The sequence below is a fragment of the Sander lucioperca genome, chromosome 14 (genome assembly GCF_008315115.2).
Source record: "Sander lucioperca isolate FBNREF2018 chromosome 14, SLUC_FBN_1.2, whole genome shotgun sequence".
Lineage (NCBI taxonomy): Eukaryota > Metazoa > Chordata > Actinopteri > Perciformes > Percidae > Sander > Sander lucioperca.
Genome location: NC_050186.1, coordinates 25298146 through 25314460, shown reverse-complemented (window position 1 = coordinate 25314460; position 16315 = coordinate 25298146). Strand labels below are relative to the sequence as shown.

The window sequence follows — 16315 nt, the reverse complement described above, 5'->3', positions numbered from 1 at the left end:
CATAACTAATTGTGGATGATGCTACATGGCTTCAAATCCCAGACATAATAAAGTCCTTAGAGAAATAACTGGGCTAGTTTACTCTGACTGGCTACCATTTGAAATGATTGACGGGGGAGTCCCCCCTCCCCCTTGCCCTTCTCGAAATGGTACTGGCACAGAGACAGTATTAAGTCAATTAACTTAAAAGGTGTAGATAGGCTATAGCATTTACACTGGATACCTAAACATTGAATGCATGCTAAATAATTTATTTTAATGGTTTGTCTGAAAGGGTTAGCCTAGCCTATAGGCCTTATAATGTGAGCGGCTACCTGACAGATGTGGTGTGCTTAGCTGTCTTTTCTCCATTTTAACTTTATTTTACAGACAGAGGTGACACAGACAACGATGCAGAGAGCACAGAGAGAGGAGATATAGAGAAGAGGGAGATAGAGAGAGGAGGTGAGGAAAGATGAGGAAAAGAGGTAAGACAAACATAGAATGAAGAAACAGAGACAGGACAATCCGAGAGAGAATTAATGTATGAATTGAATAGTGACTGTGTGACCTATGAGGGAACAACCAGTGATACCCTTGGTACCATCAAATGATAGCCTATAGCGATGTCATCAGGATACACATACACCGGTAGGCCGTGGCCCACCTTACATTATCCTAAATTAGATGCCCCTGTTTGAGGTTGTTAGCTACATAAAGACACCTGTCCACCCCATACAATCAGTAAGAATCCAACTACTAACATGGCCAAGACCAAAGAGCTGTCCAAAGACACTAGAGACAAAATTGTACACCTCCACAAGGCTGGAAAGGGCTACAGGGAAATTGCCAAGCAGCTTGGTGAAAAAAGGTCCACTGTTGGAGCAATCATTAGAAAATGGAAGAAGCTAAACATGACTGTCAATCTCCCTCGGACTGGGGCTCCATGCAAGATCTCACCTCGTGGGGTCTCAATGATCCTAAGAAAGGTGAGAAATCAGCCCAGAACTACACGGGAGGAGCTGGTCAATGACCTGAAAAGAGCTGGGACCACCGTTTCCAAGGTTACTGTTGGTGGTACACTAAGACGTCATGGTTTGAAATCATGCATGGCACGGAAGGTTCCCCTGCTTAAACCAGCACATGTCAAGGCCCGTCTTAAGTTTGCCAATGACCATTTGGATGATCCAGAGGAGTCATGGGAGAAAGTCATGTGGTCAGATGAGACCAAAATAGAACTTTTTGGTCATTATTCCACTAACCATGTTTGGAGGAAGAAGAATGATGAGTACCATCCCAAGAACACCATCCCTACTGTGAAGCATGGGGGTGGTAGCATCATGCTTTGGGGGTGTTTTTCTGCACATGGGACAGGGCGACGGCACTGTATTAAGGAGAGGATGACCGGGGCCATGTATTGCGAGATTTTGGGGAACAACCTCCTTCCCTTAGTTAGAGCATTGAAGATGGGTCGAGGCTGGGTCTTCCAACATGACAATGACCCGAAGCACACAGCCAGGATAACCAAGGAGTGGCTCTGTAAGAAGCATATCAAGGTTCTGGCGTGGCCTAGCCAGTCTCCAGACCTAAACCCAATAGAGAATCTTTGGAGGGAGCTCAAACTCTGTGTTTCTCAGCGACAGCCCAGAAACCTGACTGATCTAGAGAAGATCTGTGTGGAGGATTGGGCCAAAATCCCTCCTGCAGTGTGTGCAAACCTGGTGAAAAACTACAGGAAACGTTTGACCTCTGTAATTGCAAACAAAGGCTACTGTACCAAATATTAACATTGATTTTCTCAGGTGTTCAAATACTTATTTGCAGCTGTATCATACAAATAAAAAAAATCATACATTGTGATTTCTGGATTTTTTTTTTTTTTTAGATTATGTCTCTCACAGTGGACATGCACCTACGATGACAATTTCAGACCCCTCCATGATTTCTAAGTGGGAGAACTTGCAAAATAGCAGGGTGTTCAAATACTTATTTTCCTCACTGTATGTGTTAAAACAAAAACAGTGTACTACATACAGTAATGCTGAAGGAAGTCGTCATGGACCTACTCACAGTCAGTGAAGAAAACATGGGCTCCCTTGTATTTAGCTGAATGAGGGTCTTTGAAGTCTGCGATGAGGGTGTGGACAGACTGAGGAGAGAGAAACAGGTAATCAGGGCCTCAGTGTGTTGACTACAGTCGGTGTATCACTTGTCTTGTGTACACTTTAATTCATTGAAGCTTTATTGCCATGATGTTTTGATCAATTGATGTTGCCAAAGCCTTTACATTAACCACTTAGTAAGCAAATGACCACCAGCAAAATCTTTGCTCAACACGCCATGCCAATAGAGCTTACAATAATTGGCCAAAGAGATCAAACATGAATACCAAACAGAACAAAACTAAATGAAATACCCCCTTGGGAAAAATAATGCCATTGAAGCAACAACGTATGGGAAACCAACACATAACACTGTGCTGAGCTTCTTTGAAATATGACTCCTTTGAATTTTAATTAATGATTAGTTTGTAATTATTTGTTTCTGGTTGGTACAACAAAATGTAAGAAAAACAATTATAGCAATGTGCAAACCATTTGTGCTTTTTTTCTGTATGTCAATGTGTATTAAGGATCACATTTATGGTCACTGTGGACCTACAACCTGCTTTGGTAATAATACTGTACTCAATTATGGTATTTAAAATAAAGCTAATTTGATGGAGCGAGACAGAGGGAGAGACAGAGAGAGAGAGTCAGATGGAGAGACAGAGAGAGAGACAGAGAGAGAGAGTCAGAGGGAGACAGAGGGAGAGACAGAGGGAGAGACAGAGAGAGTCAGAGGGAGAGACAGAGAGAGACAGAGAGAGTCAGAGGGAGAGACAGAGAGAGAGAGACAGAGACAGAGGGAGAGACAGAGAGAGGGAGAGACAGAGGGAGAGAGAGAGAGATTCAGAGGGAGAGAGCGAGCGAGAGACAGAGAGAGGGAGAGTCAGAGGGAGAGTCAGAGAGCGAGAGAGAGCGAGAGAGAGAGAGAGAGAGAGAGAGAAGTGCGTATGTGTGGTTTGCCTCAGCTGAGTCAACATACAGACCGGCTGCCATAGACCCACGGCTGAATACACGTCACTATGAATGAGAGAGAGAATGGGTACCTTCTCTGTGGGTGTAATCAGGTAAATGGCCTCCAGGCTGGGAAGAGGCTCTCGTCGCTTCAGGATGTCCTCCACGACTAAAGAAGCAGAAACAGACATGTGCATGTACACCGTTACAGAGGAACATACACAGACAAACAATCAAACAAACAAACAATGGAGAGAATGTGATCGTCGTCTCTTACTGGTGATGCCCTCGGTCATGATGTCTGTCATCTTGCAGCAGGACGACAACATCCTCATGCTCAGCTGGTCCACGATCAGTGCCTAGCAACAGGAAATAAGACCGTAACTTTACAAACATAGTTTAATGCTCACGTGACATGCTGCTAACAGTAAAACTGTCTCATTCAATGAAAGCTATACATCCATTTTGTGAATTGTGTTTTACCTGATGTTCACGGAGGATCATTTTTGGGGATCATTACAATCTTTAGCCTGCTCATGCTTTTAACTGACATCACAAGTCAGTTTTGTTTTAATGTCCCAAAACTGTGAAAAACTAAGCAAGTGAAACTCTCTGCCATCCCTTTACATCTAGGCTTTAACTCTTGTCTTCTGTTCCTGTGACTACTGCATGGCCTTAGTTATTCTGGTTTATTACACGGCTTTGTTGAATGCTCAATTCTAAATTGGTCAATTAGGGCATTCTACGGTCTCTTATTTCTGAATAGCAGACCGCTGCTATGGACGCAGGTGTGATCGTAGACTCTGACGGACCGTTTTTAAATCAATAAAATCCATTTTAAATTAATATTTTGTGTCAAATTATTGATTTATTTAGTAAGCAGCCATGTAATAAGCAGGATAATGCAGAGCAAGCAGGTCATGAATGCAAATCAATTATTTCTCAGCCCCTTTTGGGGTTCATGTATTCGCAATAATGACTCGCTTTACATTATCCCTTACTTGTCTAAGAGTTAAGCTACATTCTATTTTATTTATTTTTTACCTGCCTTATTGAAAGATGAAAAATGGATGAACATTTCAATCCCAATTCAAGCACTGCAACTAAGAAAATCAGTTAACAAGGGACAAGGGCGGCAAATAAGTCATTTTTATTGCTGATTAAATCGGACAATTATTTAATCGATTAACTGTTTGGTCAGAAAATACTAAAAGAAAATGCCCATCACAGTTTAAAACAGCTTGTTTTGTCCAACAAACCCAAAATATTCAGTTTACTTTCAGAGACTAAGAAAACCAGCAAATATTCGTATTTGAGAAGCTGCTTGTTTGGATTTTTAGCTTTAAAAATTACTTAAAACTTGAATCAATGATCAAGGTTGTTGCCAATACATTTTTCTGTCGATTAATCAATTAATCGAATCAAATTGTTTCAGCTCTAAACTCGACACACAAGATACTAATTTAAGCAAAAAAACAACTTCATAATGTCTGAATTGGCCGTTATTAAATTATTGGACAGGGAGGAGGAATAAGTTGGCAGATTTTCTTTCCCAGAATGTACAGTGTAAAATATATATTAAATTAAACAAATACCCAAGTAAGCTTTACAATCTATAGAAAAACAAGAAGAAGCTGCAGGGTTCACTTCACTGATCAGTTTGTCTGGGTGAGGACGTGTAAGTCATTGAAATATGATGATGTATTTGACATTTCACAGCCCACACATCGGTGCTCTCCTCTCCATTAGAGGTTTTATTTTTATTTTAGAGATAGGTTTTGTTATTTCAGGGTATAATCTTGTAACTGTGAACATCTTACCTTCCATTCTCCCTTCTTCTTCACCTTCTTGATTACATCATTCATAATCTCTGCAAAAGAAAAGAAACATCATCAGGAATCTGATGGGTGTGTATAATGTTTTAATGCAGTATGTAAACAGAGAATACTTGTACACAGACAGAGAGACACACACACACACGCTTTTTCCCCACAGTAAAACAATCTCCACATTCATGCAACCTTCACTTTGTATTACCATCTGCATGTGTTAACAAGTATAGAGTAGAGAATTGAGTCAAAAACAAAATGCTTACTGTATTCGTGCTTTAGTATTAGCTTACCTGACTCAAATTCAACTCAACAATAAAACCTACAATGGAAAGAACTAACCTTATCCGTCCCTACTGGTATATATTTAAAAATCCCATAATGATATTCCTACACTGGAGGACAACAGCAGCGAAAGGCAAATATAGCATCCGACGAGGTTAATGAGCACAGATCGTACCAGCAGAATAAATCAGCTGGACAACGGTATATATATATATATATACACACATATATATACACATATATATATACACACACACACACACACACACACACACACACACAGACTGTTGGGAAGGGATTCTGCTTTGTTTCTCAGTGATCTCAAAGATCCACAGAGGAAAAGTAATCCTATCCACTGTAAGGTCACAGCACGATGGTCATGTTTATGCCATGCTACTGATATTAGCCTGATCACGGTGTCAACCATCTGCCCGTGATGTTAGGATAAATCCATTTAGGCTGAATTACTGTTTAACATCGTGCTGGATCGCTGTGAATATAAACCGCTAAGCTCTTCGGCCCAGGCTAAAACCTGAGGCCACACAGATACTGATGGATTATCGCAGATTAAAAATGACTTGTACAAAAAAAAGATTACAGAACACATATCAAATAAAGATCAGGGATTTGTTCAAATCAGTCTGTGTTTTATTGCCTCTAAAACAACCAATGGTGAATTATTCCAGGTGATGAAGAAACCAGCTGCTGATTGGCTCTTTTCACAGCGAGAGGGAGGAGCTGAAGGCTAGGACAGATAGATAGGATGAATCAAACTGTGAGGGAGAGTTGAAGAGAGAAAAGTGAGGCAAAAGGTGCATACTGCTGGTGTTTTGAAATCAGCAATACATTAGTTACTGTAGTTTGGTCTGTTGACTGACCCACCTATCAACATGGTCAGCAGTTTTGACACACAGCTCATGGAGCTAAATACTTTAAAACCCTTGGCGGCCCAAAAGTCGTACTCCTTCTCAGAGTCATAACTCAGTCAAATCTGAACACACAGACATGATACACTACTTTCAGTGTAACTCACACTCACAAAGATAGTATCTTCAACGTCCATCACAAATAAACACAAATCCGCATAGAAGGAAAACGACAACTTCAGAACTTGCCTGAGAATTATCACATTTTTAAGTTTTCTTCAGTATCATAGTAATGTAGTTGTCTGTACATCCATGGGTTCATTGCAAACATAAACTGCTATTCAGCATAATTGTAACGGACAAATATAGATATATATATAGAAAATGCCTCGACTAAATGTCAAGTTGTATCTCAAGGCTAATGATGAATGATATTGCCCGTTTACATCAAAACCATCACCTCAAAATTTAGAGGTATGACAAATAACAGTAGGTGTGACAAAATTCATTAATAAACTTTTTTTTAATGTTTCTCTATCAACATGGGCGCTCATGAGTGTTGTCATTTGGTTGGAGGAGGGGCCCACAGTGTCAGACTTAAAAAAAAAAAAAATTATATATATATATATATATATATATATATAGTACAAGATGGAAGGAATGAAGGATAGGATGAGAGAAAGGACAGAAGGATAGATGAGATGTAAGGAAGGATAGAGACAGATAGATACAAACCCTTCAGTTATGTATGTAAATATATAGCTCAAATTTTTGTTGTTAAAAAAACTACAGAATGGGCCTTTAAAAGCAGCATATGCACTACGACTGACTGGAATTTGACCGAGTGAATCCAGAAACACAGCCAGACCCCGGCCTGCACCTCCTGTGAGGCAGAGGCGCTGTATCTGCCCTCCTGTGGGACGGATGATCTTGGAATAGTACGACTATTATTCTCACTGAACGACAGAGATTCCCCGACTCGGCTTCAGTCTATTTCCAGCATCTTCTGTGTCTTGTTCTGTAAGCTGCTGTGTCAGCACAACAGCAGAACCAACGGATACAAACCAAAGCAACAAAAAAACTAAAACTGACGCACATGGGCTTTATTTTATTAAGGACAGAGTACTTTGTCTTTGGAGCTGCTGACGAATCTGTGCTAAATGCTCAAAGTAACAGTTGTAAAATCAAAGCTGGTTCACCGTTATTCCTAAAAAGTCTTTTGTTTTTCATCCAGCAGCGGCTTCAGGCTGCAGGATGAGACAAACAAAGACACAGCGGTTATATACGTCATTCGTTTGCCCTTTTCTTCTGCTGCAGCTGATGTGTTTCCTCTTGTTCTGTGCTGCAGCATTTTTCTGATAAAGGGTTTCTGATAAAAGCAGCTCCAGTCACTCAACTGATATACTGTATCTAATTTATTAGTACAAACTACTGTTTTTTTAAGTGATTTTTTTATGTTTCAAGATGTCACACTGCTCAAAAAAAAGGTCTCTCACACATTAATGTTGATAAAAAATAAAACGTTCACATTACATATTGTATTAAATTGTCTTCTAAAGGTGAACCAAGGAGCAAAAACACAGCTTTTGTAATCCATGTGGGTCAATGAAGGGGTACAGTTGAGGGAAGAAAACTCCAATTAAAATTGGTTATCAATACATATTTAGTACGGGGGAATATGTATATGAAGATTACGGTCTGTCAGGTTGTGAAAGCAAAGTTAAAAGGTGCATTATACAATATTTTTACATAAACAATAAATCAAATGATCAAAACGTGGCATTTGTGGAGACAGACAGAGAATTATGAGCCGGTTCTGCAGTTCCACTCAGCTCAACAGAGCATTTTTAGCATCTTTTAACTATTAGTTCTGGATTCATGGTCAACAAACTCCACTCTCATTAATCCCGCAGCCGTTTTCGGCAAATAAGCTCTGACAAACTCACTGTACACTACTTGTCCAGAACCAACACACAAAGTTGGCGACTAACTGGTGAAGAAAATGGAGCATTTAGTAATTAAAGAGCAAGATATTTTTCTCAGGAGATGGTGGAGACCAAACTAGAGCAAAAATGAGAGGGGATATTGGACTTAGATTCATCCTGTGGACACAAACACAAATCAGAATGAATGCTAGTGTTGCTCCATGTCAGCTGGATGTGCGAATAGGTAACTGTTTGCCAATAGCCGCTTTCCGACCGGAGGGATTTTTGCAGTTCCTAGAACATAACGTTCCTAGAATCCTTTTTTTCTCGTGTTCCGACTGAACCAATTTGGAGATTATTAAGTTTCTCTGGCCGCAGTTCCTGTAACTCTTTCAGCTCCTACTTCAGGGCAAGGTCTTTTCCCTTTTTCCCTTTCCCGCATGTGGTGGTTAGATGGCTGTGTTATAATAACAAAAGGTCAGTTCCTGTGGCCACTTGGCCAGTGCAAATGCAAATGCGAAAACCGGTGATGGGGGAGAGTAGTTAGTAGAACTGTTTAGAAGTGGACTGTTCCTATAACTACGTTCCTGTAACTACTTGGTTGGAAAGAGGCTAACATGTAGCTTTTTAAAGGTGACAATATGTCAATATTGTGTTTTCAGCTTGTTCCACTGCCTCCAAGTGGCTAAAAATACATTTAATGCAGCTTTAATGTGCATTTGAGTACATAATTCTGAACTATTTTAAAGCCCCTACACATTCTCAATATACTCCTGTAAGGAAAAAATAAAACTGGAATTGTATATCACGACATATATGTAATATGTGTTTTATCTTTCTTGTTTAATAGACTGGCTTAATAGAGTGCAACTTAAGAAAGTGTGTAAAATCTTCCACCCAAACTATTTTTTTTTGTCTTCAGAAAATAGCTTAGATTAAATTGATCCTTTTCATATTTAAATATATAGTACTTTTTTTAGTTTTGACATAGACCGTTTTCTAGGGTGAACTGGATGGAAAACATACTGTGACACTATATTTACAAAGCTATTTCCTCACTCCTCTCTTTTATCTCCTGTGTTGACCTACACTGAGTCATGTGAATAAGGAAAATATAATAGAATAATAAAGTGAACGCAGCACACTCGCGTCACTGATGACTGAAAATGAACATTAAAATCACGTCAGGAAGAGACAGCACTTTGGATTTTTCCTTTCTAACCTCCTGATAGAGCCACAACAATACAGGAACGCACCAGTCAGACAGAAGGGAAGGGACCTGAAAAAACACAGTGCAACAGCTGTGTCAACCAAACAGGCAGAGGGGCAGAGGGGCAGGCGCGCGCGCACACACACACACACACACACACACACACACACACACACACACACACACACACACGCCTCATAATCTCTCACATCCAGTGTAACAGGATACACTTCCTCATGGCAGACGAAAACATCAGAAAATCAACTGCAAAACATTAGATTGAAAAAATATGTATGTATATATAAATATACATACATATTTTTTGTCTGTTTTTTTGACACACTCTGTGGGTACTAAACGCAAATAACATAATTTTGCCACAGTAAAAAACAAGTGCGACGTTCTACATGATATTGCTAATTGCATCAGCTCTGACTACACATTATGCGGCTGACAGTTTCTCCCTTTGTCTCGTGGTTATCTCCCCTTCAGGGACTTTCACCTACGAGGACATGACCCATTTTTTCTCTGGATCTCAGCTTCACAGCAGCATCACTGCTGAGAGAATCTGACACGGCTGATCTTAAAGAGACAGAAAGACATTTTTAGCAGGGCTCCCACTGAAACACAGCAGCAGCCTTCACTTATCTTCAGTTTGTGTGTGTGTGTGTGTGTGTGTGTGTGTGTGTGTGTGTGTGTGTGTGTGTGTCAGAAAAGCACTTGAAGCTTTACTTGTAGGCTCTCAAGTTAATAAAAAGCAAATGTAAAAAAAAAATTAAAGAACACACGAAGCCAGGTCTCCACCATAGTTAATGAATGAAACCATGCCATATACAGAATAAATGGTGCTATTGCCATATAGGAGGCAAATAACAGTGGCATTCATTACACTGTTCAGTCCATTATTTTCCGCACTGGGACATGTTGTAGTGGGACATGACTCAATGCTAATTGTTGACGTCTTATAATATATTAATTATAATGTTCATTTTATCATTTACCAAACATTTTCTGGTTGTAGCTTCTTAAATGTAAGAACTAAAATCTGCGTTCCTCTGTTGACATCGAAATTGATAGGAGAAAAACGTACTCTGGTTTACTGGCATTTCTTTAAACCAATTACAATCGTCTTGGGGGGGCGGGGGGCAACGCTGCCTCTGCAAAATAGCCACAGGAAGGAACTTGTTTTGGTGGAACATGTGTACGTAGGGAGGCGAGCTCTGGTATTAAAATGGCTGTCGAGTGTGTGATGAGAATGTTACTTAAAAAAAAAAAAAAAAAAAAAGATTCATATAATTTAATTGTTGGTTCTAGCCCAGAGGATGTTTCCAGAATCAACCGGAGTTTAGAATGGCAACACAAAGAAAGCACAGGGTGAGCGACATCAGGCCGAAATGAGAGACATCCGGCGGAACCTCCGGTGGCACCGGACCATCCCATAAATGAAACGTTGTCAACTCTGGTTATTATTTTTGACATTTTTTTAACCAAACAATTGATCAATTGTAGAAAAGAATTAACTCATAACTAATACATGTTAGTTGCATCTCTTATTGAAATGGTGGTCAATTTGTTTTGTAGTCAGTTTAACTCATGGTGAGGTTAAATTCATCAGTGAGAGTCAAAGTGTAATGTAGCATTAAACATCACAAGTTGTGGTTCCTTGCAGTTGAATGTATCTTGTGCACTGTTTTAATTGTTTAAAAAAATATAAACTACATGGAAAAGAGCATAAGAGTACAAGTACAATTAGTCTGCAGCCTGGTCAAACAGGCCTGCTGTTCCATATCACCCTAACCGGCCCCAACCAGCACAAGTTGGTTGTGAGAAAAGCAAGAGAGGATCGTGAGTTTGTAGTCTCTTTGGCCTCCAACATCCATCTAGTCAGAGGTCAGAAATTATGCAGGTTAAGGAGAGGTGCAGGTCAACCAGCCAAAACAGGAAATGGACTGATGTGAGGACCCTTTTCCCATGACCTGCACCAATGGGTGATGGGGGGATGACGTACAGCAGCAAGGGAAAGGCAGAGTCATGAGACCTGAGCACAGAGACCCTCTGTACATGTATCTGTATGTTTTTGTTGACAGTCGCTTTGGTGGCATGTCTGATTCCAACCAGTTTACAGTGTGATCAGACAGTAACAACTGTTAACAGACTGAATTTCGATGTTTAGCCTATATTTTTAAGACTAAGCCAAGCTGATGCAGTTTCCGCAGTCATATGAGCACACCTGGAGGTTTGCACTGAAGTATGAAGGCTTATTTCCTTCCCTTTGTTCTCTTCTGACAAATATATAATTATAATGAATCATAACTCAAATGTTATTTGGGTTCATCTTTGCTCTGATCAGGGTTCCTACACATTCTCCACCCTATACCCTAACCCTATTTTCCCATGTTTTTGTGTCTAAGTGACTGATGGGAACAACAATTTTTGAAATTGGGCCAGTATTAAGCAAGAGCGCGGCCCGAAAAACAAGCTGCAACGTAATGTTAATGGGCAATTGCGCACCTTCAATTTACGTCCACTAACAGTGCTTGTTTTGGCACCGACATGCTCAGATTATTATTTTTCAAAGTGTCAACATTATGGAAAGGAAACCTACAGAGATAGACCTTTTTGTTGAAGAGTGGGATCCTTTCTGTTCAACATGAAACAGACCTGAAAACACTATCGCCAAACCCACCAGACTGGTGCACAAATGCCCAGAGTGGTTACATTGCAGCCTGTATCACAGCAGCAGCATTCGTGCTCAATACTAGAGATGGTCCGATACCATTTTTTTCTTCCCGATACCGATTCCAATACCTGAACTTGCGTATCGGCCGATACCTAGTACTGATCCGATACCAGTGTGTCATATATTTTATTATGTTTTAACAACTGTATACTACTATCCCTGTATGGATGTGATATTATTTCTATCTTTGTTGTCGTCTGGCTCAGGTTAAACTCTTTGTGAAACATGAACAAACACAAACAATGAATGCCACAGAACTTTCTTTTTTTATCCAATTTGACAGTCAGTTATAATGGAAAAATAACATAAATAAACTACTTAACGTAGATTTTCTTTAGGGCTTTATTACGTGGTATCGGATCGGTGCATAAACTCCAGTACTTACCGATACCGATACCAGCATTTTAGGCAGTATCGGAGCCGATACCGATACTTGTATTGGTATTGGAACATCTCTACTCAATACTGGACTCATTTCAAAAAACCTTGTACCCATTTCAGTCTTCTCACTTAGACACAAAACGCCACTTACGCCACTTTACCCACTTAGTCATTATATCCACGGTAGTGATTATTTATCAAACATCTCATTGGGTTAATATTTAGCGAAAGCACCAATATTCAAACCTACGATATCGCCGCAATATCGATAGAGTTATTTGGTCAAAATATTGTGTTATTCGATTTATTCCATATCGCCCAGCTCTAAATTCAAGCGGTGTTTACATTGGCTTGTTTTTTAGCACTCTAAAGAAACTAACTAGAGGTGGATTTAAGTGAAGCTGGGAAAGAGAACCCCAGGGTGCTGAAAATGGCAACCAGTATATAATAATGTAGACTGTAAGAAAGCAAGTGATCCACTGTGATCTAACAGCCTGGCTAGAGCACTGTCTGAAGCTTTGAGTGCCCTGCAGTCTCCTCCAATGTACTGTACAGCAGTTACAGTTACAATTAATGTACAGCATAAAAGCCTGAACCAATATCATTTTGCATATGAAATCCTCTTACAGTTAATATAACAACTTGACACATGACCAGAGCATCATGGCTGGTGTGACTTGGCTTTCGTACTGCACCAATTCTATGTAAGTAGATATTTCTGTAACGCTGTTATAAAAATGTCTCCACCGTGTGCATGTGTGTGTGTGTGTGTGTGTGTGTGTGTGTGTGTGTGTGTGTGTGTGTGTGTGTGTGTATACGCAAAAGGAGGATGAGTGAGCAGTCACATGCTGCTGAGGAAGAGTGGGAGGAAGAGGATGTCTGCCAGATCTGACACATCACTCTTCCTCAGTGAAAGAGAACGGGGATTCATTAAGATTATGAGCCACTGTAACCATGAATTAGAGAGCTCTATTTCAGCCAGCCCTTCATGCTCTGTAACACTGATGACTGATGACATTTCGGCATGGATTTATTTGGGAGCGTGTGTGTTTGCAGCGTGCGTGTGTATTTATTGTGTGTGTGTGTGTGTGTGTGTGTGTGTGTGTGTGTGTGTGTGTGTGTGTGTGTGTGTGTGTGTGTGTTTTACAGAAGCCCTGGACTGCAAGCACTGCGTCACACACTGAACCCAGACAAGTATGTGATGCTCTGCTTCAGTGCTGCTTCCAAGGTCAGATTAAAACTGACGTGTGTGTGTGTGTGTGTGTGTGTGTGTGTGTGTGTGTGTGTGTGTGTGTGTGTGTGTGTGTGTGTGTGTGTGTGTGTGTGTGTGTAAGCCAGACACAGAGAGGAGTAAATAAACACCAGCCTGCTTCCAGATACTTCCAAATAAGAGTGAGCTGACTCATCACAACCAATCAGACACTTAAAGGAATAGTTCAACATTTTGGGAAATGCACTTCTTTCTTTCCAAGAGTTAAATGAACAGATCAATAGCAGTCACATCTGTGTGTTACAGTAAGTACATAGCTAGATTTAGGATACGGTTACAGCTCGGTAAACAGCTCGCCTGGATCTATCCAAATAAACCATACCATCATCACCTCTAAAACCCACTAATCAACACATTGACTCTCATTTGTTTATTCCAGGAATAAAGTAAAATGCAAAAACTGCAATTTATAGTTTAAGGGGGAGTTAAACCATATGTTGGAGCTATTCAGATTATCCATCTGCTCAGTACTGCAGCGTCTCCAGCTATAGTGCAGGTTCCCTGATACAATGGACAATCACAGGTTTTGATTCTGTTCTCTGTACAGGAACAACGATACCAAACCCGGTAACCTCACTGTGACACCAAAACTCCAGGAAGCTGCATAGTCACTGTGCCTGGCTTTTGTTTGCCAAGAAATTGAACTTTGGACAGAGCCAGGCTTGCTGTTCCCCCTACTTCTAGTCTATATGCTAAGCTAGGCTAGCCACATCCTGACTCCAGCTCTGGCCTTACCGCACAGACATGACAGTCGTATTAATGTATCTTATTCGCAGCAAGACAAATGGGCGTATTTCACAAAATGTCACACTAGTACTTTAATGTTTTCAAAGTATTGCAACAAGAACAAAGACTAAACGAAACAATGATACTCACAAAATATTAAGATTCCATGTCCAGGTAGTCATACCAACAACTCAACTGGCATCTTTCAGCACAAGCCTTGCATCGTTTACTGTTGTTTTAACACTGAACTAGGGCTCTCATCGACTAAAGACATTCTTAGTCGACTAATACTCTAATGATGTGGTCGACTAATCGATTAGATTAAATTGACAGATCTGTAAAACTGAGTTTCTCCACAAAGCACCACTTTAAAACCACCACTTTTTTGTGTTTACCAGAGATGTGTTTATATGTTTCTTGTAAATAAGTCATTCAGCATAAAAAAAGTATTTTAAAAATGACTAATGGACTGAAGAAATCTTAGTCGACTAAGACCAAAACGACCGATTACTAATCGGCTAAGAGGGGCAGCCCTGCACTGAACAGTACACATTTATTGTAGCCTAATTGCCAAAATATAACAATATGAAGATTATTATATGGCTTTAATTCCATTGTAATAGTGTATAATCGCAAGGAATTGGGACAAACTAAGTGTTTGACAAACAAACAGGTGCATGCTAACAGTTTAGCTCTACCTCTGCATTCATAAACTTATCGTTAACACGTGAGAACAGAAACAACGCAAATATCTTATTGTTGCAGGTGTGATATGCCATTTCAATTTTTGGATTACAACTGGCAGATTTCATCAGCTGACTGATTAATAAAGTGATCAAAATGCCAAAATCAGAAAGTAAGAAAATGTGGTAACACCTTCTGGAACACGTATTCACTACATTAACTGGTTTCCTTTTAGCATGCTTGTTAGTATCTTAGCCTATTGGCCATTTATTAGTCATTATATGTATTAATGCTTTATTCTGCAACATCCTCATTACTGCTTATTGACAGTAGTACATGAATTCTGATCTTAATATGCTTTGATGAGTATGGGCCTCATAAGGTGGTAGTGCCACAAGAATAAATATTGTCTATTCTTATGTAACAAAACACAAAACTGCAAGTGTTAGTGTCCTAATAAATCTAAATTATGGCTTTCTAACTTAGAATATGTTTCCCATTCTTAAGTGAGGTCTTGCTCATAACTACATCACTTGGTCATGCAGAATAAGGCATTAAAACGCGTTTTTTGTGACTAATAAAGAGCCTTAATGCTGCATGCTAATAAGCAACTAGTTAATGGTGAACATTCCTACCTTAATATAAATGTTACTGAAAATTGATGTTCAGGGTGGAATGTAATTGCAATGTCAGGCTGTTCCTTGTCTGGGTCAACATTAAGTCACAAGAGGCCTCTTCAGAAATATAAGGAGTGGAATGAATGTGTGCACAATATAGCGTAATGAGGTCCAGTACAACAGCCCTATATGCATTACATTATAAAGTGTTCACCCCCTGAATGTTAAATACAGAACATCCTTTCTTTTAATCACATGGTTGTAATTTACAAAAAGAACCACTGTGCTCCCTCAGTTTCATCAACCTGAGTGCCTGCATAGTTTTTCATGAAATGTCTATCAGCTCAGGTTTTTGCTGGCTGCTGAGATCCTCATCATTTAGCTTTATTTTCTTTCTGGGACGGATGCTCATATACAGTCATGTAAGGGGAGAGTGAAGCTCTGCTTACTGCCCATCCCCCTCCTTCATCCTGGCTGCTACATCCACTGCTGCAGAGAGGACCCATGATGGTGTCGCCCTCCCTCTCTGCCCTCACCACCTCCACCAATCCCATCCCAGCTTCACCTCAGCCAAACAGAGCGCAGGTGTTGCCTGCTGCGTCCCTTGCCTTTATCTACTGGGAAACATGCACAAGGGTTTACATCGTTCTGGAAAAGACGATTCAGTCGACACAGAGCCTGCGCGTGCCTGCCTTTAGTTTTACAAACTGGGTTATGTAATTGCCAGTTACAAGGCCTACATCA

General features: G+C 40.1%; 1 protein-coding gene across 2 annotated transcripts in view; it reads right to left on the bottom strand.

Annotated features, from left to right (window-relative positions):
- The window catches only part of stxbp1a (syntaxin binding protein 1a), a 39073-nt gene that overhangs the window by 20268 nt on the left and 2490 nt on the right, over positions 1-16315 (bottom strand). For both annotated transcript variants that reach the window (XM_031277553.2, XM_031277554.2), the window contains exons 2-5: positions 4859-4908; positions 3316-3397; positions 3131-3207; positions 2050-2128 (exon numbers count right to left, since the gene is read on the bottom strand). In XM_031277553.2, coding sequence (XP_031133413.1) covers positions 2050-2128; positions 3131-3207; positions 3316-3397; positions 4859-4908 — 288 coding nt within the window. The remainder of the gene's footprint in view (positions 1-2049; positions 2129-3130; positions 3208-3315; positions 3398-4858; positions 4909-16315) is intronic.